The sequence below is a fragment of the Leptonychotes weddellii genome, chromosome X (assembly GCF_054177405.1).
Source record: "Leptonychotes weddellii isolate Sample4059 chromosome X, ASM5417740v2, whole genome shotgun sequence".
In the NCBI taxonomy this organism is placed as follows: Eukaryota; Metazoa; Chordata; class Mammalia; order Carnivora; family Phocidae; genus Leptonychotes; species Leptonychotes weddellii.
Genome location: NC_138385.1, coordinates 3572994 through 3600939, shown reverse-complemented (window position 1 = coordinate 3600939; position 27946 = coordinate 3572994). Strand labels below are relative to the sequence as shown.

The following is a 27946-nucleotide window of genomic DNA, read 5'->3' as shown; positions in this document are numbered from 1 at the left end:
GGGGCGGTGGAAGAGCCCAGCTGAGCGGCAGCCCATGCTTCACCCCCCATCTAGGGTATGTGCAAACTGGGGGCAAGCCCTGAAGATGAGGGCCTGGGGCTCCCCAAAATCTGGGCTGGCCTGTGTTGGCTGAGGCCTCTTGCTTTTGCTGGAAATCCCCAGCTGAAGAACTCAATAGAACTGCGCTTGCAGACAGATATTTGGGTCAGCAGCTGCCCCTGGGGTGCCGAGTTCCAGACCTCACGGGGGAGTGGAGGAAGCAGGTGCTTCTGAGGTTTGGGCTACAGATTCTGACTTCTGCAGTCAACATAGAATAATTTGTTAGCACCCTCCCTTCTCCCCTTCTCCCCTTCGCCTTTCCTTCTCCTCCCCTTCCTTCCTGCCTTTTCTTTCTCCTCCTCATCTCCCTCCTCCCTTCTCACCAGATTTCCAACCCCTCAAATACCAAATTTAGAAAAGCAGCCATGAGCCACAGGCTGCTGGACTTGACCGCTGAGGGCCCAGGCGTGGTTGCCCCTGAGATCTTCCGGTCCACTCAAGGCTCAGGCCCAGGCACATAGTAAATGATCAATAAGCAGCAGCCACTGTTCCTCTTGGCCAGAAGGTCCCTTAGAAATCATTCAGGCTAGCCCCTGTGCTGGACATAAGAGGCCACGGACACACAAGGGAGAAGGAGCATGTCCAAGGTTATTAGGCCAGTTACTGAATTTAATCACACTTTCTGAGAAGCGGTTGTCTCTTGGCCTTGTGCTTAGAAACAGAAAGAACAGGATAATTTGCAGGAAACCTTTTGCTCCAATGGTTGATTCAAACCTGCAGATGCCGGCTAGGTGCTCTGGGGGTACAGAGATGGGGAGGAAATGGTCCTTGCTTTCAGAGAGCGGCAGGCCGAACAGGGCGACCTCGAGGTTGGCCAGAGCATGGGGCTGTGAGGGAAAGAGGTAGAAGGTGAAGCTGTCTTATCATAGAGACCCCTGAAGGCCTGAGGGAAGAGGGGGTGCTTGAATCTGGCAGACAAGATGCGAGTTGTTCACAAGTATACAGAGGCTGGGAGAGCGAGGCAGGTGGGTGCCCTGTCATCAGCGAAGGCGAAACATGGCATTTGAGACTGCTACATACCTGGCCAGTTCAGACCCAGTTCAGACATGGTTCACCTAACTTGGGCGACAGTCAAAATATTGAAGCTTTTCAGCTCTGAGAATGTCGCCTGCCACTCTTGTCAAAAGTAGACTTCCGCGGCCCCCTGCAGTGAAGGGAGGGCGATTTGGAAATAGCGGATTTCCCTGGGGGAAGATGCTCAGCCCAGGCTCTAGGTCAAGGGTTGGCCAACTCCAGCCCCACGGGCTAAATCCAGCCGGCAGGCTGTTTTTGTAAAGTTTTATTAGCACACAGCCACGTCCGGCCAGGAGCATATTGTCTACTGCGGAACCGCACCGGAGCCCGCGTGGCCCGCCAAGCCTGAGATAGTTACCATTCGGGTCTTTACGGACTACGTTCGCCGTATCCTGATCCAGGTCACTGGGCTTTGGTTCATCTTCTCCGAAGCCACAGCTTCTCCTAACAAGCGGGTACTCCTCTGTACCGCCTGAGCGAGAATCCCCGATCCTCACGCCCCACCCACCCCCCCGCCAGGGTTCCTCTCCCTCTCCGATGCCACAGCTGGCTCAGTCCCCCGCTCAGTCCCCCTGCCTCTCCTCCGCGGTCCCTGCCTCAGTGACTGTTCCTGGTTCTTCCGACAACTTCCATTTCTCCCTGACCTGTCAGCATCCAGAGGCCTTTCATAGACAAGTTGAGCAGATCGTTCCCGCCGCAGACAAGTTCTAATCCACCGCCTTCCTGGGACGTGCCAGGAGCTTCCCCCGCAGGGCCTTCTCGGGCTGCGGCCCCGCTTCTCTCCCTGGGCTGTGCTCCTTCTAAGGGTTTTCTCTTTGGGGCCCCCAAGACAGCCTTGCTTTGCACAGTTAGTGGGCAGAAGCCTGGGGCCAACTTTCTAACTGCCTCTTTTTCTAGAATGAGCTTTTGGTGCCTAAGTTGTCTAGTGATAGGACTGCCTGTTGGACACTGTCAGGAAAGTTGAACATTTTCTTGCCTCTTTTTGCCCTTTAAGTCAAGCCTTTGGGGGTTAGAACAATTAACTTGGCCACTATAAAATACCTCCAGGAAGCCAGCCCCCAACATCTGCTTTCTGAGTATATGGCTTCAAAGAGCTGAGTGTACGGTGGCCGACTGCTGTCCATCCTATTTATTTTAGCCTCATGACAGCTAAGGAACTGAGAAATGCCTTGCCCTTTCCTGTAGTTAAATCTGACATAAAATTACTTTATTGGCAGCATTTTAACAAACAGAAATCTCCCATGCTTCCACCAGCAATTCAGCTTCAGGTTTCTGGGTGGACAGAGATCATTATAAATGTCTGCAAGGAGACAGTTTTGAGGTTTCTGCTAATTCAGGGTGAGTCTTCTTCCCCGGGCTCAGCCAGTGGAGCTTCTAACAGAGAGGTAGAGCAAAAAGGAGCTATCCTTAGGGACACCCCCCAATCATTACCATCACTGTCGCCCCACCGTTCCACACGCTCGTGCACGTGCGCGCACGTGCACACACACACACACACACACACACACACACCCCGAGGCAGGGGAAATGTTTTAGGTTATATGACCCATTCCATGATGTGATCACAGGCACTTATATAGAGGGAAAGAAATGAATATTTTAAATTGTCATTATTTTCACTATGTAACCCACGCCTGTTGCTGTGCACTTGGGGGCTACGGAACATCAGCATGTGTTTGTGGGCAAAATCAAATTAGGATTCATTACCAAAAAAGCCTCTTCTCCCCAAGTGCACACCTTAAAAAGCACATAAGTTTGGATGAGGGATCTTTGACTTCGTAAAAGGATTTACTGAGGCTTTTCTTTCAATGGCAAATTCTTTTTCTTCCAATGGCAAATTCTTGTTGCATTTTATGATGATTTGGTTTACAAAAGTTAGCCTTGCCCACAGCTGTTCAGAAGTACAGCCAATGAGTAAAGGCAGATCTCCCTCGAATGACAAATGCTGCTGAGTAAACCATGTTAAAGGCTATTTTAGGACCACCAAGAATGTGTTTGCATTTTCAAGAGTGGAAAAAGAGAGAATATTTATTTGGCCTGTGCACCATGCTGGGTACTATGCTCGCTTTACATTTCTAAACGCATGTGATCTTGTAACGGATTTGTGCAGTGGGCCCTACTATCCCCAGTTTGGTTGTTGAGCATTGTGAGCGAGCCAAGCGCCACTGAATCGCACACTTAAAAAAGGTTCATTAAATGCTCTGTGAATTGAACCTTAATTTAAAAAAAAAAAAACACCTAAATTATTTCACAGAGTATATGCATACGAAATCATTAAAAAAAATCTCATTGTATAACCTAAACAGATACAGTTTTTACTTGTCAATCATGCCTCGCTCCATAAGGCTGGGAAAACCATGATGCTCCTTATCCCATATCCCTTCCCAGCCTCTGCATCCATGGTGTCGGAGCTCAAACAGCCTGGCTCTAAATTTTACTAACTGTGGTTGGTAGATCTGCAGACAGTTAGTAGATCTTAGAGTCACAAGTTGGCACTCAGCTGCTAAAATGTGCTTATTCACAAGCATGTGACCTTCAGAATGCACGAGATTAACCAGGTGGCTCTGGATTCTTCTCCCACCTACACAGCTGTTTGGTTTCTCATGCAAGGAAATTCCTGCCTTGTTCAAAAGCCTGTTGCCATTTTACTTAACTCATTGTTGGGGCACAGGCCAAAGTGAAGTCTCCTTGCCTTCAAACCTTCCAAGGCCTGGTACCTAATTTTGTTCTTTTTTTTTTTTTTAAGTAATCTCTACATCCAACATAGACCTCAAACTCACAACCCCGAGATCAAGAGTCTGACACTCCATTGACTGGGCCAGCCAGCACCCCTAATTTTGTTCCTTTAATGTTATATTCTCTTTCCTAAAGAGGGGCCCCCAAACTGTGTTAAGTTTCAGTCCCCACAAAGTAGAGATCTGTACCTGGGAACGGAGGGGAAGGTACTGAGCAATAAACAACCATTTTTCTCTTTGCCCCGTTTAAACTACTCAAGTTGGTGTCCCAGCAATGGGGAGGAGTGCCTCCCACGAAATCAGGACTGTCACCATGGCCTTGACTCTGTCATCTGCAATCCAGTGGGGACTTGCTGTAAGGAGAGATAATCCCTCCTGCACTCACCTGAGCAGAGGTAGAAGCCTCTAGGATTATCTGAATGGAGTGCCATGACTACCCCATGTGGTGCATGATTTCCACGCAGCTCAAACTGCTCCGGCTCATAAATGATCCAGGACTTGTTTCCAGCTCTTGGATTATCAATGGCTACTTGTTACCCCAACTCAGCGCCACCAGAAGTACCATCCCTGAAATACGCCAACAGCCCCCCTAAAAACTCACTCAGCCCATCAGGGCCCAGACCAGGGGCTTCCCCACTGTCCCCACTCTCAATCCCATCAGCATTGGCAAGGAGCCAACCCCTGCCAGATGGGGCCCACATCTGGAGTCCCGGACAACATGGGGGCACTTGTGAAAGGAAGGCCTAGGGAGCCAGGGGCCAGACAGCAAGGGAGAGGGTATAAGAGCCTCCCGTCCAATGTGTGGTCATCAGCCAGACTGGGGGCCTCACTGGGGGCTTCGGGGTATGGAGGCAGAGCCTACCAAATGGCTTCAGAGCCACCAGGATAGCTGCATTCCACCTTCCTGGGTGGCTCTGAGTGCTAATCCAGCTGTGTATGTGCTCTGGGTAGAGATGTGGAAAGCAAGGGACAGGGTCAGTCACAGCCCAGGGCAACAGAGAGACATTAACGACATGTCCACCAGACTTGACGGCCTGCCAGCCTAAGGAGTGTCAGTGCTGGTGGGGTCTTGGGTGTTGTTCATGTCTCTCTGTGTTTTCCACTGGTGTTGTCACCCTCCGGATGAAGGGAAGTTCGGCTTTTATGAAAAATGCCTAGCCTCCTGGTGGGGACTTTCCTTCCTCACCTCTGAAATCTTCTACCTCTCTGGAGCATTCTAGGAAAAGAGTGTTTTCTCAGGAGCAGAGATTTCTTCGAGCTGTGAGGTAGACCAAGAGCTGACCTAGAGCACGGGAAACGATAGCTCTGTGACCCTGAGCAAAGCGGCAGGCCTGAGGAGGTGCCCAGACTGTTCTAGAGGCATTCCCTGGCGGCCGGGCCTCACTCCGGCCAGGGGGCTTTGCCATCAAAAATAGGAGCTCATGACCTCTGGAAAATCGGAAGCACCGTAGTGCCTTTGGCACGGTGTTCTCTGTGAACTCAGTCCCCTTCTCTTCAATTTTGGCCATTTCCCATGTGCCGGACTCCGACTGGAGAGATGCAAAGTGGTGGCAGTGGCTGGTGAAGGAGTTAAGGGCAGGCAGGTGGGGGACATCGGCCCAGATGACTGACCGAGCCCATTGCCGAGTTCTCATTCTGGATAGATCTCCAGGAACAAGCTTTAAAAGAGCACCACTGATTCTCACATGCCCCTCGAGGTGGTTGGGGAGCTGGCAGCCTTCCTGGCGACTGGTGACTCGGTAGGACCCTAGTGGAATATGCAAGTAAGCACGGCTCACTTGACCAAAATCGCAGGCTGCCTTTCTTGATTCAACTAGTGCAGACCTGCTATGCTCAGGACTAACACTGCTAGCCCGCAGACACACACACACACAAAGTAATTCCTTACTAAAAAGTCATAGAGATATCTGGGGGGGACCATAACTTGACCCCCACTGGATTGGAGGAGGTTGTGCTTTCTGTAAGAGTGTCTGCAGTTGGCATCGATACGCACATCTTGCCCATGGCCAAGGCACTTGTGGGCCATTGGACTGCCCCTGGCCTACTGTCACCCCAGGGAGAGAGACCCTCTTGGGTGGGGGAGAAGAGAAGTCATCATTTCCCTACAGGAGCAGTCCAGGAAGAAAGTCACAGCGTTAGCTTACTGAACCTAGGACGCGGTCCCATTACAGCTGGGGAAACTGAGGCCCAGAGTGGGGTAGGGACCTAGGAGAAGTCATACCACAGGGTCCTTAGAAGCACAGCCCAGAGGGAAGTGAGGAGGCTGGGCATCGGCGACCACTGGAGGCCCTTCTGCCCTCTTTGTACGCAGACACCCAGGTCTGCCCCGTGGCCCTGGTGGCCCCCACCATCAGTGGGTGGCCTCCAGCCTCGGCTCTGCCTCCGCTTTTCCCCTTCTTGGCATGATTCTGGGCTCATCAGCCTAATTCCAGTGACACGCAGATGAAGCTTGTTCACCTGGGTCCTGCACAGACAGGATTATCTGAGCCGGGGCAGGGCCTTTGCCTTCGACCCTCAGCTTCCGTTCCAGCCCCAGGCAGCACCTGCTTCATCTGTAGGCCCGCCTTGCCAAATGTGTCCAACCGTTTGAGACTGACTGCATCTTTCCGTTCTCCCCAAAAGTGATCATCCTTTCCCACTAGTGATGCTACATGGGAATGTGTTTGGAGGAAAGCAGGGCAGCGTTTCTTCCTGCAAAGAAAGGCCAACCTGAGAGTCAGAGAAGCTGGCCCATGGGCACATCTCTCCCTGGCTCCAGGCCTCACCAGTCCTAATGTGAGTGGGAGGTACCAGGCTGTCTCTCAGGGTCTGGAAGTTCTGACAAGCTAGGAGTGCAAGGCTAGTGCTCAAGAACCCCGTGTTGGGTGGCAGAACACTTCAGGTCTTCTCGGGGGGGGGTGGGGGCGGAGAACAATATGAATTACGAGCTCCATAAAGCTACATGCGCCTATGGGCTTGGGCCCATTCTTAAGAGTTGCAACTGGCGTGTGTCCACTACAGAAAGGGAGAATGCAGTTCTAGAAAATGCATTTGCTGGGCTTGCTGCTTAGATGGCTCTGGCCGACGCTTGCTCAAGCCGCAAGTCCTCAGGTTGGGGCGGCAGAGTGCCATGGCAGCGGGCCGGGGCCCAGAGTGCGGGCAGCGGTGCGCAGCGGGGGTGGGGTGCTCGCCTCCCCCCACTTCTAGTGGGCATGTCCTTATTTGTCGGCGGGTCAGCCGAGGCCTATGCTGGAGGGCAGTGGGGCAGCACGGGGACCCAGGGCCTGGAGAACGAGAGCGCTAATTGTCACCGCATGCTTCAGTGATGCCGTGAGGCACACACAGTGCAGGCCCAGGACCCATTTCACAGAAGAAGATATTGAGGCTCAGAGAGGGGGAGTGACTCACCCACAGTCACACAGCAAATGGAGGAGCTAGGACTTAAAGGCAGGTCTTCCGGTGCCTCCTCCAGGGCTCTGTCCCACCCCCCTGCCTGCCGCTGCCTGCGTCGGATGCTGAGGCTGCAGTTTCTGCTGGCTCAGGGCAAGGCAGGGGCACCAACAAATTCCCCATTTGTAGGTTGAGACTTTTGCTCCAGACCACCTATTAGCAGAGATTCGTGCTTGAGACAAACCGACTCCTCTTGAAGCCAGTCAGCATTCAGGGTTCCCTGCCATTCCCAGCCACCCTGGACTTGTCCAAAGCCTCCCGTCTTGCAATTCTGGAAATGCTGAAAATCCTGTTTGAGCTACAAAAAGGTCAGTTTCAGTTTGCGAGGAGATTTTTCTGAAAAACAAACATGCACATGAAACATAGACTATACACCTGGGTACTCATCTCATCCCCCGTGTATATCCGGGCATATTCCTTCCTTCCCTCCCTTCCTACCTCTACCGTGCCCCACGATGTCTTTATTCCTTCTGAGCAAGTCTACTAGGGGCCATCCTTGTCTCCAAGGATCTCCAAGATTGAGATCCAATCTAGTTGGCCAACGTCAGGTTTTTGGAGACTCCGGGAACGTAGAATAGTGCTGAAGAAGGATTTGATGGAGTACAGACGTACTTGAGAGAGAGACTGAGAGAAGTACCAGTAGAGTGGCCTAAGCTGACCTGTGGGAGGCACCAGTGGGGGGGGGGGGGGGGAGAAGGCGGAAGCTAATAAGCCACAGGTGATTTCCACCTTTTTGACAGTTTCGTCCAGGCCCTATGTGCCCGGCCACCTCTGCAGGGAAAATGAGGCTCCCTGAACTGATCTCTCCTGGACACCTTTGGCCCCCTATGTTCTTACCCAGCAGGAACCGTGCATATTTCTGCTGGCCTTCTGTTGGTGCCCATGTTAAACCTCTGGCTAGAGTTTCCAAAATTAAGTGTTTATAACAGCCTGCTAGATTTCTTTGGGAAGAGTAATATATTTATGTATTTTACATGTATATATATTTAGAATATACACATTTAGATTGCACACATACATATATTCTTTGTTCTTCTCATGCCCATTTTATGAGGCCGGATTATACTCTCATAATCTAGACCTTTTCCAAGAAGTCCTTGCCCTTTTTGTCCTTCTGGACTAAAAATGTAGAAAGGGAAGAATCACCATGTCATTGTTCAGACAGAACCAGAAATAATACTGACTTCAGAGCTGAACTTGGCCCCTATCAGAAGGGTAGCCTTACTTTTCTCATTATTTAGGGGGTGGGGAAGCCATCACATGCTTTCAAATGCATTTTAATGAATGTTCATATGGTTGTGTGGATCACATTGGTGGCTCTGTCGGCCTGCTTATGAAATGGGACTCTGCAGGCATTCGGGGATGGAGATGGTCATTCTTTTCTAAAAGATACCAGGGAACCTCCCTTACTTCCCCGCCCCACCCTGCCCACCCCCCCACCACCAAAGGCTGACCTGTGAGGGCTCAGGCTGGGAGTTGGGACAACTGGGGTCTAGTGTTCTTGTCCACTAACTAGCTGTGTGACCACAAGCAAATCACATCCCATTCTGTTTTCTGTAAAAAGAGAAGGTTGAGGTGTGATCTCTAGAAATCCTGTCACTGTCCACTGATTTACTTATTTTTTTCTGATTTATTATATGTAAAAAAAAAATCTCGCAGTTAGCGGGACCATGTACAATACGTGGCCTGAGGAAAGAGCTGCTAGCTGGGACCAATAGTTTGCTGTCATAGAGTCCACCGGCTGGAAAACGGCACACGTGCAAAGCTGGAAGGGTTTTTTAGAAGGGTCTGGAAGCTTAGTGAGGGACCCGCCACCAACAACATGACATTGAGAGGGAAGTCGTTCCAAACTAGCAGCTTCCGTTGCACTTGCTCTAAAATGGTGGCCTTGGGATTAGTCTAATTAGTGACGCCGACCTCAGCCCAGCACCCGCTGGCCCAGGTGACCCGGCCAAGGCACCAGTGTGGCACTGGTGGGTAGGGGGGGGGAGCCCAGCTGGCTGTTGGACATAGAGATGAGTAACACATCCTGGGACGGCACGACGGGAGGCACGGAAGCCAGCCTGTAGCTAGCTAGGGGCAGAAGTCAGTAGACCTCCATGCCTCGGCGAGCACCTCTGTGTGAACACAGCCGCCTTCCCTTGGCCTCGTGCAGGCTTGGCTGGGGTTCTGGCCATTCAGCCAGGGTGCTTCAGGCTGCCTGTTGAAAGCCCTCAGCATAAAACCCGAAACACGGGGCCGAGGCCTCCAACAAAGCCAAGTCTCTCTTAAGTCCATTGAAAAAGGGAAGCGCAAAAGAGACCCCCCCGCCTGCCCTGTTGAAGCCACGCCTCAGCCGGCACCGGCCCCGCACTGCGCCCCAAGGGACAGCAAGGCCAGCCCGGCCCCTGATCAGGCATCCTCCCAAAGTGTCCAGTGAGGCGTCCAGCTGCCAGCTTCGAGCAGCAAGGGCAGCACCCACTCGGGCAAATTGGATTCGCCAGCAGTGGGCTAGCCCTCAACACCCTGCAGGGGCGCCCCGGGGTCCGCTTTGCTGTTGAGGAGCCGGCTGGGCCCCAGCATTGGAACCGAGGGGGGAGCATTGGCTCGGGGGCCTGAAGAGTTGGATGCACGGGCCCTCTCATTTCGGAGAGTGAGAGACTGCTTTCCCTTGCCAGTGGTTCCTCCTAGGAGCTATAGCATCCCGTGGTCGTGCCCAGCCTTCCCCCACCTCCCAACAAAGTAACGGCAGACGAACGACTGAGGAAAAGGTCCAAGAACCCACAGAGTCTGCCAGGGATTCCAGGCTGCTGCAGCTAACAGCCCCCGGCCTGCCTTCCGTCCCGTTCCTCCCACCCCATCCTCCCCCTGCCTGGGCCACACGGACGCCGGTGTCTTTGCACCCAGCACACTGAGCCCGGCCACTGCAGGGGATCTGGGGTAACACCCGTCCTCACTCATCCCTTATTGATCCATTTCATCCATCTCTACTGCCAATATACTGGAATTCTTTGAACTCCTTGAGAGAAAGTCGACGAAACAGAATTTCAGTCTGGGACTCAGTGACTCGTTTGTTGGCTGCCCCGTACTTGACTGAATGAATGGCCAGGAAAACACGTAGCAGAGCTCCCTGCGCGCCAGGTCATTTGGGTTCATTTGTCCGTTGATTCATTCAGCTGCTATTTACTGAACACTTGCTGTGGGCCGATACAGAGTCCACTGTCCCTGGACGGAAGAGTGGGCACAGATGAATGGGTTGGCCTCTTCTTGTGCCTGCTCCCCCCTCCTCAGCCCTTTCTTGCCGGCCCCGAGTCCCGAGGCCCCAGGTGGATTTGATGGCAGAGCTGCCCCTCAAAGTGCCCTTGTTCACGTTGCAGAGAAAAGGCAAAGACGGAGGCAAGTTCCCTCACTCTAGCTGGTGGGACCCCTTCTGTGGAAATGAGACCGTGTCCTGCCATCGGGGCCCTTCCCCTTCCCTGGGTGTCAAGGCCCCTGTCTCTCCTAGGACAGGGTTGGACTTCCAAGGCCCTTCCATGGCTGCCCTTGGAAATGGCAGCCACCAGTTAGGGAGGATTTACTAGGCACCACAGAATCTGCTTCTTTTGCTTACTACTCAGAGCAGCACCATGAGATGATGCATTTAGAATCAGAATCAGAATCAGCCCAGGAGCTTTGAAAACATCCCTGGACGCTGCTCTGGATGAGACTGAAACAGTTCATTTGTGTGGGAGACCCTGGGAATCTGGATGTGTCTAAGTGAATCTGGTGAGCACCAAAGCCTGAGATGTGCAGCCCTGGGGGATCTCTTTTGATGTTCACTCTGTCGTGAGAGTCATGGCCAGTGGGGTGTTAGCAGGTGGCCCCCCCACACACATTGACCCTACCCCCGCCCCCACCAGTGAGCCAAACATGAGGGGACGTCAAAGGATCGACAACAAATGTCCCAGTGAGATTTCTAAAGCTAAACAGGGGTTTCTTACATGAAAAATTGCATCAAGAGAAATACAGTTGCCCCTTAAACAACACAGGTGTGAACTACACAGGTCCACTGATATGCAGTTTTCTTCGATAAATACAGGACAGTACCGTAAATGTATGTTCTCTTCCTTATGACTTTCTTAGTAACGTTTTCTTTTTCTCTAGCTTACTTTGTTGTAAGCATACAGTAATAATACATATAACATCCAAAATCCATGTTAACCGACTATGTTCCTGTAAGGCTCCCAGTCAACAGTAGGCTGTTAGTAGTTAAGTTTTGGGGCCATTTTCAAGGGTCCACCGTGTATCTGTTCCACTGTTGGCTGTAGGTGCTTTCCAAGCCCCTCTCTTCCCACACATTCCTCCACTCCACCCCACTCGCTTTTCCCTCTACTTGCAGGTCACGGTCATTAACATGACAGCCACAGATGATTGTACGAAGCCTTGAACGAGTAGGAAATACTGCATCACTAACTGCTTTGTTCCCAAAGGCTATGCTTTTATAAATGGTGAGCAGCTCCCCCAAGGTGCAGATCGCAGATTGGGTCCTTTTCCTGTTGTTCCATATCTCCCCAACCTGAGGATGCATCTGCAGAGAGGAATTTCTTATTTAGATAGCTTTATGCTTTGAGGGGGGGAGGGGGGCGTGGTTATAAGTCATTCTCAGTAAAAACAAACAAGCAATACCAAACCGTAGAGAATAGAAAGGGCCTCGCCAGTCATCCCCAAGAGATGACTACTCCAAATGGTCGCCTGTATGTTCTTCCAAGCGATTTTTGTATGCACCTAGCAAGGTGTGTGGAACCCGTGCCCCACTGACAGGTCTGCATCTTGTGTTTCCCCTAAACAGTATAGCTCGGACAGCTACCCGAGAGTACACAGCCGGATCTACTTTCCTCCAAAGGCTCTGTTGTGGTCCATTGTATCACCACAGTCTGATGCATTTAACCAAGTCAGGGAGGCAACCTACAAGTTCAACGTCTATGTTACGCTTTTCCATTTTAGCAACGGGGGTCTCTGTAGACAGGTGGGAATCGGAAGTACCTGAAGTATTCCCAGTGTGCCCTCAAACGCCCGTCTGGGGCACAGTTCATTCTGGTGGCTTCCGCACAGCTGAGCTGAGCTCCCCCTTACTCGGGCAGAGAAGACCCTTTGTGGGACTTCCTGTGGTGTTTCGTACACAGACAGCATAATGTCTAATTTGAAGTGTAACAAGACAGTTCAAATGGAACGTAGCAACAAAGAAGCAAGCATTATGGTTCCCAAAATAGGCCGTATTGTATAGTTTTGACAACTATAAGTCTCGAAACTGAGAGATGTTCTGTTTTGCAAGTTTCCTGTTCATTAGCTTTAATGTGCCAAGGCTTTGTAAAAATTCCTCTCTCTCCCTCTCTCTTTCTCTCTCTCTCTCTCTCTCTGCCACAGGGAACCATTAAGAGGAGACAGGAAGGAGATAATTTCCAGTTTCCAGGCATGGCTGACGGGGGTTACCCTAATAAAATCAAGAGGCCTTGCCTGGAAGACGTTACCCTTCCTATGGGCCCGAGCGCCCACCCCAGCACGTCCTGTGCGGAGCTGCAGGTTCCTCCGCTAACCATGAACCCCAGTCCCTCGGCTGTGGGAGTAACGGGCCATTCGTTGCCACTCGAGGCGAATCCCATGAATGGCAATGTCATGGGCTCACCATTCGTGGTGCCGCCGGCTGCGGAAGTGGGACTGAAAGGGCCCACTGGTCCCTACTATGACAAAGCCAACAGCGCGCCGGCTGTGGACCAGGAACTTCAGGATCTCCTGGAGGAGCTAACAAAAATCCAAGAACCTTCTCCAAATGACCTAGATCTCGAGAAGATCCTGGGGAGCAAGCCGGAAGAGCCACTGGTCTTAGAGCCCCCGCAGGCGACCCTGGGGACAACTGCCAAGCCTCCGGTTCAGATGCCGCCCTTGGAGAGCCTGGGTGCCAGCAAGGAGTTTGCTTCCAGTTGCAGCCAGCTCCCTGCCGCCGCGCTGCAAGTCCCGCCCTCCCCGGCGGGGATCGGCTACGCCATTCCCTCCAGCAGTAAGCAGGTGGCCGCGCCCAGCTCTCCGGCGGCACAGGCCAAGAGCCAGGTCCAGGGGGTGCTCCCCGGCACTCTGCCCCCGCTCCCGGTGCCTCAGTGGCATCACGCCCACCAGCTGAAGGCGCTGGCGGCCAGCAAGCAGGGGTCCGCCACGAGGCAGCCCGGGCCCAGCCCCAGCTGGTCGGGCCTGCCGCCTCCGGGCCTCTCCCCGTCCTACCGCCCCGTGCCATCGCCGCACCCGCCGCCCCCGCCGCCGCCGCCGCCGCAGTTCAGCCCGCAGAGCCTCATGGTGTCCTGCATGGCGTCCGGCAGCCTGCCGGGGAGCGCTTTCCAAGCGTCGCCCAACGCCTTACTCGCCAGCATGGCATCCAGCGGCAGCGCCGCCCTTGGGCCCGCCATGCTCTACACTCCCGAGAAGCTCCCCAGCCCCGCTCTCAGTCAGCAGCCGCAGTTCAGCCCGCAGAGCTCCCTTCTGGCCAACCTGGTGTCCTCTAGTGTCAAAAGTCCGCCGGGACACCTGCTGTCCGCTCTGCCCACCAGCACCCCGGGGCCCTCCCCGCCCTACCGGCCGGAGAAGCTGTCCAGCCCGGGCCTGCCGCAGCAGTCCTTCACCCCGCAGTGCTCCCTGATCCGGAGCGTCACCCCCTCCGGCAACGCGCTAACTCAGCCGCCGCCGCCGCCGCCGCCCCCCCCCCCGCAGCCAACAAGCATCTTCAAGCCCGTGACCGCCAACTCACCCAAAACCCTGAGCATGATCATGCAGCAGGGGCTGGCCAGCCCCAGCCCGGGAGTCCCGGAGCCATTTACTTTTGGCAACACCAAGCCCCTGTCGCATTTCGTTTCCGAGCCGGGCCCCCAGAAGGTGCCCTCCGTGCCTGCCACCTCTAGGCAGCAGTCCCTGCTCCGCTACCTGCAGCAGCCGCCGCCGGCCCCCTCCGCCACCGCCCCGTCCACCACCACTGCCACCTTGCAGCTGCAGCAGCCGCAGCCTGACCACTCCTCGTTCCTCCTGCAGCAGATGATGCAGCAGCCCCAGCGCTTTCAGCGGTCAGTGGCCCCGGACTCCATGCCTTCTCTGCCCAGACAGGTAAGACGAGCTCACGTCTGGTCGCGTTCCTTGGTTTTGGTGCAAATAAGAACCGTGGTCTGTGCTATCGGTAACCTGGCTCTGGAGGCAAATCAGCCTGTAGTCCCCTCTGAGACTGGACTCGACTCTGGAAAAGTCTGTTTAAGCCAGCTGACTCCGTGTGGTCCAAGTGCAGTACTAATGAGGCCAAGGTTATGCTTTCTGTTCCTGTGCAGGCCACTTACCTTCTCTGGGAGGAAAAGTGCCCCCAGAAGGTGCTGCCAGGGGAGGGAGCCAGGGGAGACAAGTCCCTGCACCGGACCGTGCGGCGTGTTCCCTCACACAGGGCTAGTGGAGGCTTCGCAGGATGCAAGGAAATTGCGCCAAAGCATTTAAATCTTGTCCCTGCTGGCATAAGGCCGCACACTGAGCCTCCTAGAAATGGCACAGCAAACTTCTGCCGAGCAGCTCCAGTGTGCCCTTCAGCACTGCACTGGACACTGAGGCAGGTTCTAAATGAAAAGGACAGATACAGAGAAAGTAGTTACTCTTAGCATCTCCATTCTACAAAGAAACTGAGGCTCGGAGCGTTGAAATGACTTGCCCAGAGTCACATAGCCAGGGGCAGGGCAGGAGCTGGAAACCAGGAAGTCTTAGTCCAGAGCCTGTGCTCTTCTCAAAATCACTGTGACTTCTCCCTCTCCCTCGTCTCCTGCAATCTGATCACCAGACTCAGCTGGTCCTTCCTGGGTGGTGTCGACCGCAGATGCCCCCCATCATTGCTCCGACCCCTGCCCGTGTTGGTTATCTCTTGCCGGGTAACAAATTACTCCAAAACTTCTGCTTAAAACAACACACGTATATCACCTCACAGTTTCTCTGCGCCGGGAGTCCTGGCATCACCTAGCTGGGTCTTTGGCCTTGAGTCGCTCGTAAGGTTGCACTCATCTCCAGCTCAACCAGGAAGGTTCTGCTTCCAAGTTCACTCCCGAGGTTGTTGGCAGGAAGCAGTTCCTTGCAGGAGGTTGGACTGAGGCCTCAGTTCCTCATGAGCTGCTGGCTAGCGGCCTCCCTTGGTTCCTTGCCATGTGGGCCTCTTCATAGAGCATCTCACAACATGGCAGCCGGCCTCATCTGAGTAAGCAAGACAGAACGTGCCAGCAAGAGAGGCAGAGGGAGTGCCTGCAAGTCAGAGGGCATGGTCTTTAGAACCTCATCTTGAAAGTGACGTCCCATCTCTTCTGCTGTATTCCGTTCATTAGACATCAAGCATGAGGGTGTGAATACCAGGAGGCAGGGGTCGCTGAGGACCATGTCAGATGCCTGCCTACCCAGGGCACTGTCCATCCTGGTCCCTCCTTCCCATGGTCTCAGCCCTACCCGAGTTCAGGCCCTCTTGGTTCTTTGTCTGAACTCAGAGTTGACTTTTAAAGTGGTTTCCCAATAAACCAGCCATCACTCAAAACATTACCTTCAAGAGACCCGATGTAACAGGAATCTGATCGTGTTTCACATTTGCTCAGAAGTTTCCGGAGGCCCATCACCTGGCTCCAGCTACCTTCTTGGACTCAGTGTTCATCGGGCCCCGTCTGGCACTTGACGTCTATCATCCACTCTGCATTTTGGGCCTTACTCCTTCCATCCCCTGTGCCTGGCTGTCCCTCCCCACCTTCTCTGTCCTGTCTCACTCCTACAGCTCCAGAGGCTCAGGCGCCCTCCCCTCCAGGAAGCTTCTCCCCTTCCGCCCTGAGTACTTCTATCTCCCACGCTGCCTCCCTCTTCTGTGGAGCAGCCGCGGAGGACAGCTTGGCCCGGGACCGGGCCTGAGGGGGAGGCACCTGTCGCGGCTGACCTCTCTTCTGAGAGCCCTGGATGCCTGTGACCGGGGCAGCCCCTGGAGGATAGGATCCGTGTCTTTTTCCTCCGGGCCTCACGAAGCATCGGCAAGCAGAGAGCTAGCTGCACGCCAGGGCACCGGTTCTTGGTGAGAGGAACCGGCCAGCAGCAGGCCCGTGTGTGCCGTGCTCCAGGAGCACTTGTGTTTGAGCTCGCCGTAGGCCCCCTGCCATCTGTTTTCACAGAGCTCCAGCACTGGAGCTCTCACCCTGGCAGGCAAGGGCTTCGGCCTGGGGACACATCACCATCTAACACTGTGAGCCCTCTGGGGTTTTTTGGCCTCAGTGGGGTACGTTTGTAGCCTGACTGTGTGGCCTCAGAGAGAGAATCCTTAATGCCTGGAGGCGTGAACATCACACCCAACTGATTCCCTGGGTGAGCTGGAGAAAGTGCTCAGGAGAAAGCCCAGCCGCCAAGCTCCCCAAGGCGACCATCACCAGCACAGGGGAGAGGCTGGGCTCCCCGAGTGGGAGGTGGTTGCTGCCGCGAGGGGCCTTCCCTGCCCGTGCTGGCCCGTGCCCTCGGGCCGGGCTTGCCACTCCGTGCTTCGCCTGCCTTTTCTCATTTTAGTTCTCAGAGACAGAGGCCCTTAGCGCTCCCTGAAAAGCCGAGAAGACTGAGGCACAAAGCAGTCACGCAGCAGCTCAGGGCCAGAGAAGGGAGTCTGTCTGTCTGTAGAGCCCATACGTGTAACCCCGTGCGTGGGCTGCTAAGTCCAGAGTCTCCCGCTCCTGCCGGGATCTCCTACAAAATGGGCGATAGGCTATGATAGGTTGGTTGAGGATTAAACGCATTAATGCATCCGAGGCATGATGAACGGGGCCCAGCCGCACAAAGTACCTGCCAGTGGAGATTTGCTATCACTAAGACTAACTCCTGGCCCCGAGTCTCCAGATCCCGTTTCTGGGGGCTGAGAGGTGGCTCTCAAAACCGACGCTGTGTCAGGACAGAATATGAGTAGTGCTCTCTTCAGACAAGACAGACAGCAGTTGTGGAACCTACTAGCCTCGTGGGTTCTCCCTGTTCCAGGCTCTGCCCCATCGAGCCAGCTCCAGGCCGTGTCCGCCCCGCTGGCAGGGGTCTCTAGCTCACTGCCCCTCGCCCAGCTCCCCATTCAGTCCATGGCACTCTTCTAGCCAAAACGCGGAGTGGGCCTCTGGGCACATCAGCAGCTCTGCTGTTCCTTCTCATGGCCTTTCCCCATTCGCTTGAAGGCCTGAGAGCTCGGCCCTGCTCACTCTTGCAGGGGAACGTGTTCTTGGCCAAACCGAGCCTCGGAAAACCCTCCTGACCTACTCCATGGTGACGGAGACTAGCTCGTTTTACCTCCACGTGTGATAATGGTTACCCCAGAGGCACTGGGGCTTCATTTTAACCCAGATTTTGGTTTTTGAAAAGAGTGCTTTCTGAATGTAAGCTGACAAACCCAACTCTTGAGTAAGCAGAAAAGCCAAGTCCAGTCGTCTAGAGGAGCTCCTTTTTATTTGTAGACTCGTATTTCTCAGCCCTGGCAATTTCACTCGACCAGTTAAGTAAACGATCCGATTTCAGTGGGCCATTTGTTTGCACTGAAGGGAAAAGGCAAGTGCCATCTGGCTTCGGGGCGGCAGTTTAGCATAGCAGCTGAAGCGAGGGCGTGGGGGGTTCAAGTCCAGGCACCGACGCTGACCGAACTCTGTGCCGGGAGCAATGTCACTCAGCCCCTCTGAGCCTCTGCTGCATTTGAGCCCAGGAGGAGTGCGGGTCTCTTGCGACACTGGAAGACAAAGGAGGCGCTGAATTGCAATTGCTCAGAGCCGGGCCCGGCACACGCTTCGTGGTCAATCAGGGCTAGTGCAGGCCCCGGGCTGGGATCTGCCACCTCGGAGGTCAGATGCAGTTCCAAGTTTAGAACGTTTGGGACTTTAGAAAGGTAATATGGTGCATTTGCCAAATATCACACAAGCGTCTGGTGGAACCTGGGGCAGCATTTCATTATTCTTGCGGAGAAATATGAATATTTAGCTAAGTCCACATCAATTTTTGTCCCCAAATAAATTTTGATGCCAATTTTACCAAAATAAAATAGGCTTTCCGAGCTTTTTGGGTTTGAAGTTCCAGATGAGGGATGTGGACCTGGAATTATGAAGGGAGGGACTCTTTGTAGTCAGGACACCCAGCCCTGGTGTGTTAGATTGTAGTGATCCCCAAATCTCCCCACTCTGCTCCCAAGGTTGGGTGACATCTCTGTTCTTAATTGAGGTGAATTTTGTTTCCATAACTTAGGGCTCTTCTCCCTGAAGGCTTATTGGAGATACTCACAAAAATCAGTTAGGACTTCAATTTTACCACCAGCCGCTGGTGAATGGAACTTACATTTGCTCAGGGATGAAAGCGGGTCCATCAAGGAGGTAGCTTGAGGGCCCTCAGTGCTCATGGTTTGCAGAGCTGGGAGTGCGGCATCCTGGGGAGGAGGGATGTGGATGGGGGCCAGTTGGAATAAGAACAAAAAGGCCTGAAATCTGATCCTTGAGGCAGGCCGAGACACAGGGGAAGGGGGCAGCTGTGGAGAAACAGACCAAAGAGGCACATGATATTGTTTGGACAGATTTGGAGAAGGGCAGGAGGGGAACCAAGCCTGCCTTGAGGAAGGCGGGATGAGGCCCCTCCTGGCTTTGCTACGCTTTCTACCGTTACCGATAAGCCTCCCGTCCCCTCAGCCAGGGCACCGGTGAACACCCAGCAATTGCAGAGACCGGGGATGAATTGAGAGAAGTTGCCATCTTGCCTCCTTGAGGGGCTGGGCCTGCCATGGGGATCTGGGCAGCTTGGTCTGAAGTGGGGCCTCAAGGAAGCCCTCTTGCCACCCTCAGGCACAGGGCAGGGGACACGACGGGCTGCGGGGGCGGGGAGGGGGGGTTGCGTGGCAGGGGGCAGGCCCCAGGACTGCTGCTGACAGGCACAGAGAGCCAACGGCAGGGAGAGCACGGGCCAGCCTTGCCGGCCACCCAGCACCAGTGCCCACAGGAACGCGGCTTCTGCTTAGTCACTGGCGTGGGGGATGGGCGTCCCTTGTCTGCATTGTGTTTTTGGAGCCTTGCTCGGGGGCCCCAGATGGATGCCAGCCCTCAGAGCACCCATGCTGAACCTGCAGGGGTGCCTCCCCCCCTCCCCACCCCACCACTCACATCCACTCCCAAGCCTCCCACAAGAACCTTTGCAGAAACTCAAGATTCCTCTTGGTTTGAATTTCCAAGGCTGTTCTCACCTGCTCAGTGGAGCAGAACCTTTAATTACTGCTGTCGCAGTTAGCACTGCAAATTAAAATCTTTACATTTGCACCGTGACCTCTCATGGAAAACAGAAATGATAAAACCAGGCTAGACCAAGAGAATCGTCTATTCTTGTCAAAGTTACGCCGGCTCCACTTTCCACCAGAGAAGGATTCAGGAGATGTACCATGTAATGATTCAACAATTCTATACACTAACTCAGTGCTCATCACAGTAAGTGTGCTTTTGAGACTAATATGACACTGTGTGTTAATTATACTTGAATTAAAAAAAAAACTTTAAAATTAAAAAAAAATTTAAATTTAAGAAAAAGAGAGAGAGAGTCAGGAGAGATGGTGGCCCGGGGGAACCTTCTTCTAGTCTCAAGTTGTACATGAGCATTTAAAAGCAGGTGACAGCTCTTTGTTGACATACTGGACCCGCCCCACCCCCCCCACCCCCCCGGAATCGGATGCACCATATATTTGTCAGGGAGGGCCTGTGACCTTGGACTTGCCGGTCCTTTCACTGGCTTCCCTTGGTTCTTCTCTTGTTTTGAGGATAAGGATTGGGGGAGAGCGGCACTGCTCCCCTGTTAGGAGAAAATTTTCCTTGCGTTTGCCTTTTACTAATTCTGGCACGAAGCATCACAGATCTCATTTTGGAGGTTAGTCCCACTGCAGTGCAAGAGCGGAGGCCTCTGGGCAAGCTGTCACCACGCGCGGGAGGATGGGGGCGGCGAGTCAGGTTCCCGGTGCCCCTGGGTCACGGCCAGGGCCGGCTCTGCACACATCTTCTCTGCCAGATGGGGCAGCCTTTTCCTGAATAAGCGTCTTCATTTTGTCTGCGAGCACGACTGTACACACAAGCTTACTTTTTCCTTTCTTTCTAAATTGGGCCACAAAATGTTATTTCGTTTGGGGAAGCCTTTTTTTAGCTGCTTTGGGAGGAAATATAATTAGACACAGTGTAACATACATTTTTGAAAATGTAGGGCCCAGTTTCCCCGTGTTGACCAAGTTTCGTTTCAACCACTCTGAATTGCCATGAAATGAAACTCCACAGAGTGTTGAATTTGGGAAATGCACTCTCAGAACTTGGTACTAATATTACCCAGAATCTGGTTTTTCTTTCTGTTTCTCTTCTGGCTTCTGAGAATCATTAATGATCCTCCACCTCAAAGCTATGTCCCTTTTTCAAAAAGCAGAAATTTAAAATGCGCTGCTTGTCAAGTGCTAACCCTTGAAACATCAGCGGTGCTTTCTATCCTTGGAGTGACAATCCGACACTCAGTACGGTCCACGCCGAAACTGACGGGGGTGCACAAAAGCCCCGCCCGTCGGAGGCCTCAATAATAGAGATCAACAGATCGAATTTTATAATTGCTTAGTAATTGCCTTGTGAAGGCTCAAAAGGCAACCATTTTCAGAAACCTCCTATCAAGTTTTTGTGGGTTTTTTGTTTGTTTGTTCATTTCACCTTAACATACTTGAGGAGAAACCATGAACTTTGCTGAAGTTGAGGTGCTCAAAATGAGATGTTTAAAAACAAAGTGTAGAAATTATTTTCTTTTTCAGCGTTCTCTGAAACGGCCTGCTTATTTGTCTCTGTAAAGCCAGGGAAGGTTTTCAAAGAGTAGAAGAGGACAGAAGTGCTCTGAGCTGCTGTTGTGACCCCCAAGTGAAAAGTTAGCAAAACATAAAAAGTGTCTAGGGTGAGTGGAAAGCCACAGTGGGTCTGCTCTGTTCAGCTGTGGTCCCAACACCCTGAGTGCAGAGCTGGACGGCGAGCCGGGCATGCGCACTAACAGGGCTCCACTCCCTTCCCCCCCTTCCCTCCCGCATCCTCCCCAGCCACCCCCCTCTCAAACCCGTTAATGGCCCCATAGCACAGATTTAGGAAGCCTCTCCTGAGTCCATTTGTACTTGTAGCCTCTTCTGTCCCTTGGGGGTTGACACATCCCAAGATCTGGGCCTGCTGCGTAACGCGGCCATGCGTGTGCCCTGACCGGCTCCTCGTGAGCTTGAGGAGGGCAGCAGAGGGTAGAACACTGTTTATGGTTAAAGCAAAACCCCTCTCCCCCCGCCAAAGAAAAAAGTTTCTGCTTTTTCTTAAGGAGTTGAAAAAGTTTGGATTTTTATTGGATCTCGTTAGTTTTGCCCACAGTGACACATGATGCTCTGTCTGTTTATTGTGTTTTGGTGTCATGAGATGAGGGCTTATCGTTTGAGTCCCTCCCATCAAAAGGAGTGAGGTTGTTGAAAGCTAAAAGCCACACGCAGGTCCGAAGGGATCCCACTGCCACCGCAGACCCACGTAGGCCCCCAGCACAGCCTTCCGTGGCTCCTGCCTCCCAGTGGACTCACAGGCCTCTGAGACAGAATGGAGTAAGTGAAGAGGTGACGGTTCTCTCTTTCTTCCATACTTTGGCCCTTCTCCCGTGTTAACCAAGTTTCCTGTTGGATTAGGACATGTGCAGCTGGGAATCGCACTGAGCTCACAGATCTCGATTGGGCTATTGGAGCTAAGGACACAGAAAAAAGGGAAGTGGACACTTCAGGAAATTATCATAGAGCTTTGGCCTAAATGTGGCCCTGAAGGCCCGAAAGATGCGTAGCCCTATTTCATCAGAAAGTATTCCAAGTCTTGCTTTGCTTTGGGGGGCTTTGGATTTGAAGCCAAAGGCACAGGTTCCAGCTGGCTTTCCCCCCTGTAGCGGGCTACCATGTTTGGCCAGTCTCTGTTTCTGAGCCAAGGAGGTGAGCACAGTTGTGGGGAGCTAGACTTTTTTCGCAGGTCCATGGCTGGGTGGTACATGAAGAGAATTTGCCAAAGCCGGCTGACTCTGTAGGCCAATAGATGAAGGTGGACTCCTCATTTACAGTTTTGAGTAATGATCATTTATTTCCAGGTGACAAAGCTTTGAAGGGTGTGGGAGGCCCCCAACCACCCCTGAGTGGGAATAACTGGGAATAATTCCACGACCCTTTTGCTCTATCAGGGAACACTTTCAAAAACGAGCTCTGGAAAATGTAAACAGACAAAATTTTGACCCCCATTAGAGTGGCTATTATTTAAAAAAGAAAGCAAAAAGAGAAAACAACAAACATTGGCGAGGATGTGGAGAAATCAGAAATCATGTGCACCATCAGTAGGAATGCGGAAAACAGTATGGCGGTTCCTCAGAATGTAAACATAGAATTACTATATGACCCAACAATTCCACTCCTAGGTATAGACCCCAAAGAATTGAAAGCAGGGCCTTGAACCGAAGTCTGTTCACCAGTGTTCGCAGCAGCTCTATTTATAGCAGCCGAAAGGTAAAAAGAACCCACATGCCCATCAACTGGTGAATGGGTAAGCACAATCCATCTGTCCATATTATGGACGATTATTTAGTCTTAAAGAGGAAGGGAATTCTGGCACCTGCTACTACATGAATGAGCCTTAGAGACATTATGCTCAGTGGAAGAAGCCAGACACAAAAGGACAAATGCTGTACGATTCCACTTCTATGAGGTACTTAGAGTAGGCAAATTTATAGAGACAGAAAGCAGCATGGTGGGTGCCTGGGGCTGGGGGAGAGAAAAGGGGAAGTTAGTGCTTAACGGGGAATAGAGTTTCAGTTTGGGATGATGAACACGTTCTGGAGATGGATGGTGGGGATGGTTGCACAATACTGCGAATGTACCCGATGTCTCGGAACTGGGCACTTAAAATGGTTAAAACGGCAACTTTTACCACAATAAAAAAAGAAAGACTTAAGTTTTAAAGGATTTTTATTATTTATTTGAGAGAGAGAGAATGAGAGACAGAAAGCACGAGAGGGAAGAGGGTCAGAGGGAGAAGCAGACTCCCCGCCGAGCAGGGAGCCCGATGCGGGACTCGATCCCGGGACTCCAGGATCATGACCCGAGCCGAAGGCAGTCGCTTAACCGACTGAGCCACCCAGGAGGCGCCCAAGACTTAAGTTTTAAAACACTTGCCAATCCAATCCTCTTCTCATCAAAAGCAATATTTAATTTTCAAATAATATTAGCATGTTACACCAAGGGGGCAACAGGCCGAGTTGCCGGCTTTCTGTCATAGCCCGGCGCCGTAGTGACCGCCAGCTGTGGTTTCTGGATGTCCTAGGGAGGTGCAGAGCCAGCACTTAGAAATCACTTCCCTGGTCAACCGAACGCAATTTCTGTCCTTTCTGGGCATTTTGGTGACGTGACAACACGCGGGTCAGGGAACGGAGAAGTGACTGTAGACAGGAAGGGCCATTATCTCTGCTTCTGACTGGGGTTAAGAAACCCCACGTGCTTCATTGGTCCTCTGCGTCTAGAAATACTATGATGACTCACAGTTTGCTGACTAATACAGGAAGAGAATGATGCTGGGGACTCGCTGTGTGTGACTAGCTCTCTGTGCAAACTATCCCCTGGAGCAAGTGCTAGGCCCTGGGGTAGAGTTCTGGAAAAAGTTAAGGCCTTAGGAGCTGGTTCGCACTGTGGTTGAGATCCTTAACAAAGTAGGAAGTGAGAGCCTCTGACCAAGGGCCCAAATGACTTTTGGAAAGTCGACACACCTGCCTCTTGTGTCCCCACTCACGTGCCCAGCTCCCAAGACCTGTGGTTTCTGCGTTTCAGGGCCTGGCGAGGTTCACGTTTTAATCAGAGTTATTTGTGTCTTGTCTGCGCCGCCACTTGATAACAAAAAGGAAGAAGTCTTCTCTGGCTCTGTCAAAGTGAGCTGAAGGACCCTTTGAAGGAATGAATGGAAGCTGGCGGGAAGGGGCGACACGACAGAATTAAGCTCTTGAGACTCTTTCTGAGTGTTTCCGCGTAATTATTGGTAGCAACTCCCAGACTTCAAGGCCGATGAACTCAGGCTCCTTGTGGGGCCACACACCCCCCCCCCCCCCGCCGACCGTGCTGCATTTTTTCTGGTCCAGCTGGGGCTCTTGTTCTCTTCCAGCACGGGGCCAGCTGTGCCTGGCATTCCCCAAGGGTGACATCTGAGAACACAGGGTTCCTCCAACCTCTGACGAACCCAGAGTTTAGCACTGGCCCTTCCATGGCAGCGGTGGTCCTGGTTTGATGCATTTTGGAAAGACAAAACAGGACCTCTGGCTGCCATTTGACATAGCACAGTGACAACAGCATGTAAGAACCCCCTTCCCCCCCAAAAAAAAGTTGGCTTAGAAATTCGGGCCACTCTTACCACAACCAGTGTTCCTAAGAGAAACCAGTGTATTTCAGCCAGTCCTGAGAGAGCCGTGAGTGGTCTTCACTTACACCCAGCGTATTTCTAAGTCTGCTGTTTCTCTTTGACCAGCACAGTGTAGAGTCAGCACATTTTGAAGGCTGTTCAGCATATGTTCTTCTCTCTTCAGGCTTAAAGTGTAATTTTTAAGTTCTTATAAATTCTGGTTGTATTTGAATAAGCTCTCACGCTTGGTTTAAAAATTAAAAAACAAAAACAAAAACCATTAAGACGTTTTCTTCACTAGTTCGCGAGCATAGATTTTTACATTCTTTGTGGAAATGATAGGTTGAGGGTTTTGTTTTTGTTTGTCATTTTGACAGCTATATTGTTTTTCTTTTATTTGCTTCATTAGCTTTTCATTTGGAAGTGTCTTCTTTGGCAGGCTAATTACATTACAAGGAGATTCCTTCCCACTACCCCCAGAAAGGTCTCCTGACTTCAGGGTCCTTGAGAGATTTGAAGACAACTGTGATGTTCCCCCTGAGTCTTCTCTTCCCTCCCCAGTTCTTCACCCCTGTCCTGGCGGCTTGCCTCTGAACTGAGCACAAGGCATTAGAGTGAGACCCTCTGGGTGGGTAAGGTTCTACTCAACTGACTAAAATGCTCCAGGTGCATCAGTCCTGCGCAGAGGAGAGCGGGAAGGGAGGCTCACGGCTTTGTTCTTGCCCCCCTAAATCTCACTTGCCGTGGTGATAGCCACATCCCCCATCTGCCTTGCCTGAGCTCATTTTCCAGGAAAACTCAAATCTTTATACCAACCCCACTCCCAGAAGAGGTTCCTAAAGGCAAAGCGTTTCTCTGTAAACTTGCACTTGACTTGTGCCTGTTATTCACTCTCCTGCTGAATAAGGTTTGTGATAGAATATCGGACTAGGGATGAGGAAATAGAATGAGCCCTCACGATTGTTTCTAGAGCCATCAGCCTCCTACTTGGCAATACCTCTTATGGGCTTTTAATATTTTGTTTACAGTTATTACCTCTGAAATCTCCACTTTCTGGTATGTTCTCAGACTTTTCAAGGGATTTAAAAATTCAGGAGCTTGATGCCAATAATTGCTTTTAGAAGCTAACCCTGCCTTATTTTCTATAGATGACTTCCAGTTTGGACCATCAATTATTTTCCTCACAGAAACCCACAAAGTACATATTCGAGTTATTCGGAATTGAATATGAACTAGAAATCCTTAATGTTGTTAAGCTTCTAAAATGTGTATCGCACTCAACTAATGCAAAATAGAGTATTTAAGAGCTTGAGTACTGCACTTCAGATCTGAATGAAGAACCCAAGCCTGCCATAGTTGATCTGCACCAGATGTGTTTCCTAGAGCAGGTCACAAAGGCGGTTCACGTGTGTTAGATTTCTCTGTAAACTGGTCCAGGGATAAAGGAGCATGACTTGAGACTGAACAGGGTCCAACAAGCCCTCTGCTTCATCATTAGAAATGGCATGCTCTCCAACAGGAGGTGTAATGCAGACCTCATGAACTCCGAGGTCTGGGAGCCGGGCTGGATTCCTTATCGGTTAGGATGTATGGAGTCACAGATAACAGGAAAACCAACTCACACTGGCTTGGCCAATGAAAGGAACTGACTGAGTCCTGTAAGTGCAAGTCCGGCGGTTGGGTCGACTTCAGGGGTGATTTGAAGTAGTAGCTCAACTGTCACGGAGGATGCTGTTTCTTTCCAGCTATCTGTTCCTAGTCCTTCATCCCAAAGCTGGCTCCCCCTTGTGGGCACACACAGCGGCCAGCGGTTCCAGGGGCTACAGGCTTCCTCCTCCCTCATCCAGCGGAGTGGGAGAGAGAGTCGCTTCTGGAAGCTCTGTCAGAAAAACAAGGAGGCTTCTTTCCCAGAAGCCCCTGGGAATTCGGGGCCTAGTGGCCCGAACTGATTGCATGTCTACTATGCTGCTTCATGTGAGTTGAGCTAAGTGCCCCACTTCTAGAGCCCTGAGTGGAGCCGGGTTTCCCCAGAGCGTATAGGCAGCATGGGGCAAGCGAGGCTGCCTGAGCAGAAACTGGGGAAGGTGCCAAAGAGAAGGAAGACTAGATGTTGGCTAAGCGACCAACTATATTGTTATAATCGACCTCTTCGGCCATCCACATCCATCTGCTCCCTCCCTCCCAAGCACACGCCTCCCAAAATGCTCACCCCTACAGAAAGCCTACTTACTCCCTCCCCAAAGGGATTCAGCTCTGATCTATAAACTGCAGGTGATGCGCCATCCTCATGTCCCAGGACCCCTGGCCCCTGCTCACTGTGACAGAGAAGGAGCATGAGTACAGGACACCTTAGGGCTTTTGGAATGTTAATAAGTTTCTGGAATTTAATAAGTCAGGAACAGAAATGTGAAGATTATTCATCCATCCCCCTCAGCCCCACCCATATAGCACGGCGCTCTTTGGGATGACCATGGGACTCTTGAAAGCAGCCCTTTCTTTATCTAGGAGAACCCATATCCTTAGGCCTCATTTTGCAAGCATTCCCCCAAATATCCATAACCTGGGTATTAGTTGGGTCTTTGGAGAGGAGTGGCACTGGGTAGAGCTATGACATAGATCAAGTTGATTTGAGAACTTGGCCAATTTCCTGCCCGGGGCCCCTCACCGGGCCAACATCTCATTGTCCTTCGGGCCACAGCTTAAAGCTCGGTTTTGCCATGAAACCCCCACCCAGACTAGGTTAGGTTCTCCTGTTTGTTCTCTAACACTCTGCAGTGTTCCTGTACTATAAATCCTTGTCTGGGTGCTTCTCCAGAATATGAATGTGACAGCTCTAAAAGGGCCAAAACCATGTCTGCCTTGTCCACCAATGTTGTCGCAGCACAGGGCCCAGATCATGGTAGGTGCTCAGTAAATACGGGTTGCACGAATGTTATAAAAGGCCGACTGAGCAGATTTCAGCTACAGTACCTGATTACAGTACAGTCTACCCTTTACATTCTACAGTATAGGATGACAGGTACTCCAAAAGAAGCACATAGTCAAAGCCCTCAGAAGAAACACACACGCCCGGGGAACCCCAGTGTCCTTGGCAACAGCCTCTCCCTCATTCTCTCTGGCAGCCTGGTACCTCAGGGGCCCGGGTTACCTCCCCACCTACTAGGCCCCCTGGGCCTCCTAGTCCTGGGCACCAACCCCTTGAGCGCCCAGCTCCCTCCTGTCCCACGCCCATACGGTTTATAGATG

General features: G+C 52.2%; 1 protein-coding gene across 8 annotated transcripts in view; it reads left to right on the top strand.

Moving 5' to 3' along the window:
• The window catches only part of MAMLD1 (mastermind like domain containing 1), a 114266-nt gene that overhangs the window by 63354 nt on the left and 22966 nt on the right, over nt 1-27946 (top strand). For 6 of the 8 annotated variants that reach the window (XM_081808127.1, XM_081808133.1, XM_081808131.1 and 3 more), the window contains one exon: nt 12660-14378. In XM_081808127.1, coding sequence (XP_081664253.1) covers nt 12660-14378 — 1719 coding nt within the window. Of the gene's footprint in view, nt 1-7448; nt 7586-11634; nt 11744-12659; nt 14379-27946 lie in introns of those variants that run through there. The other 2 variants (XM_081808130.1, XM_081808132.1) reach the window with 2 other exon arrangements.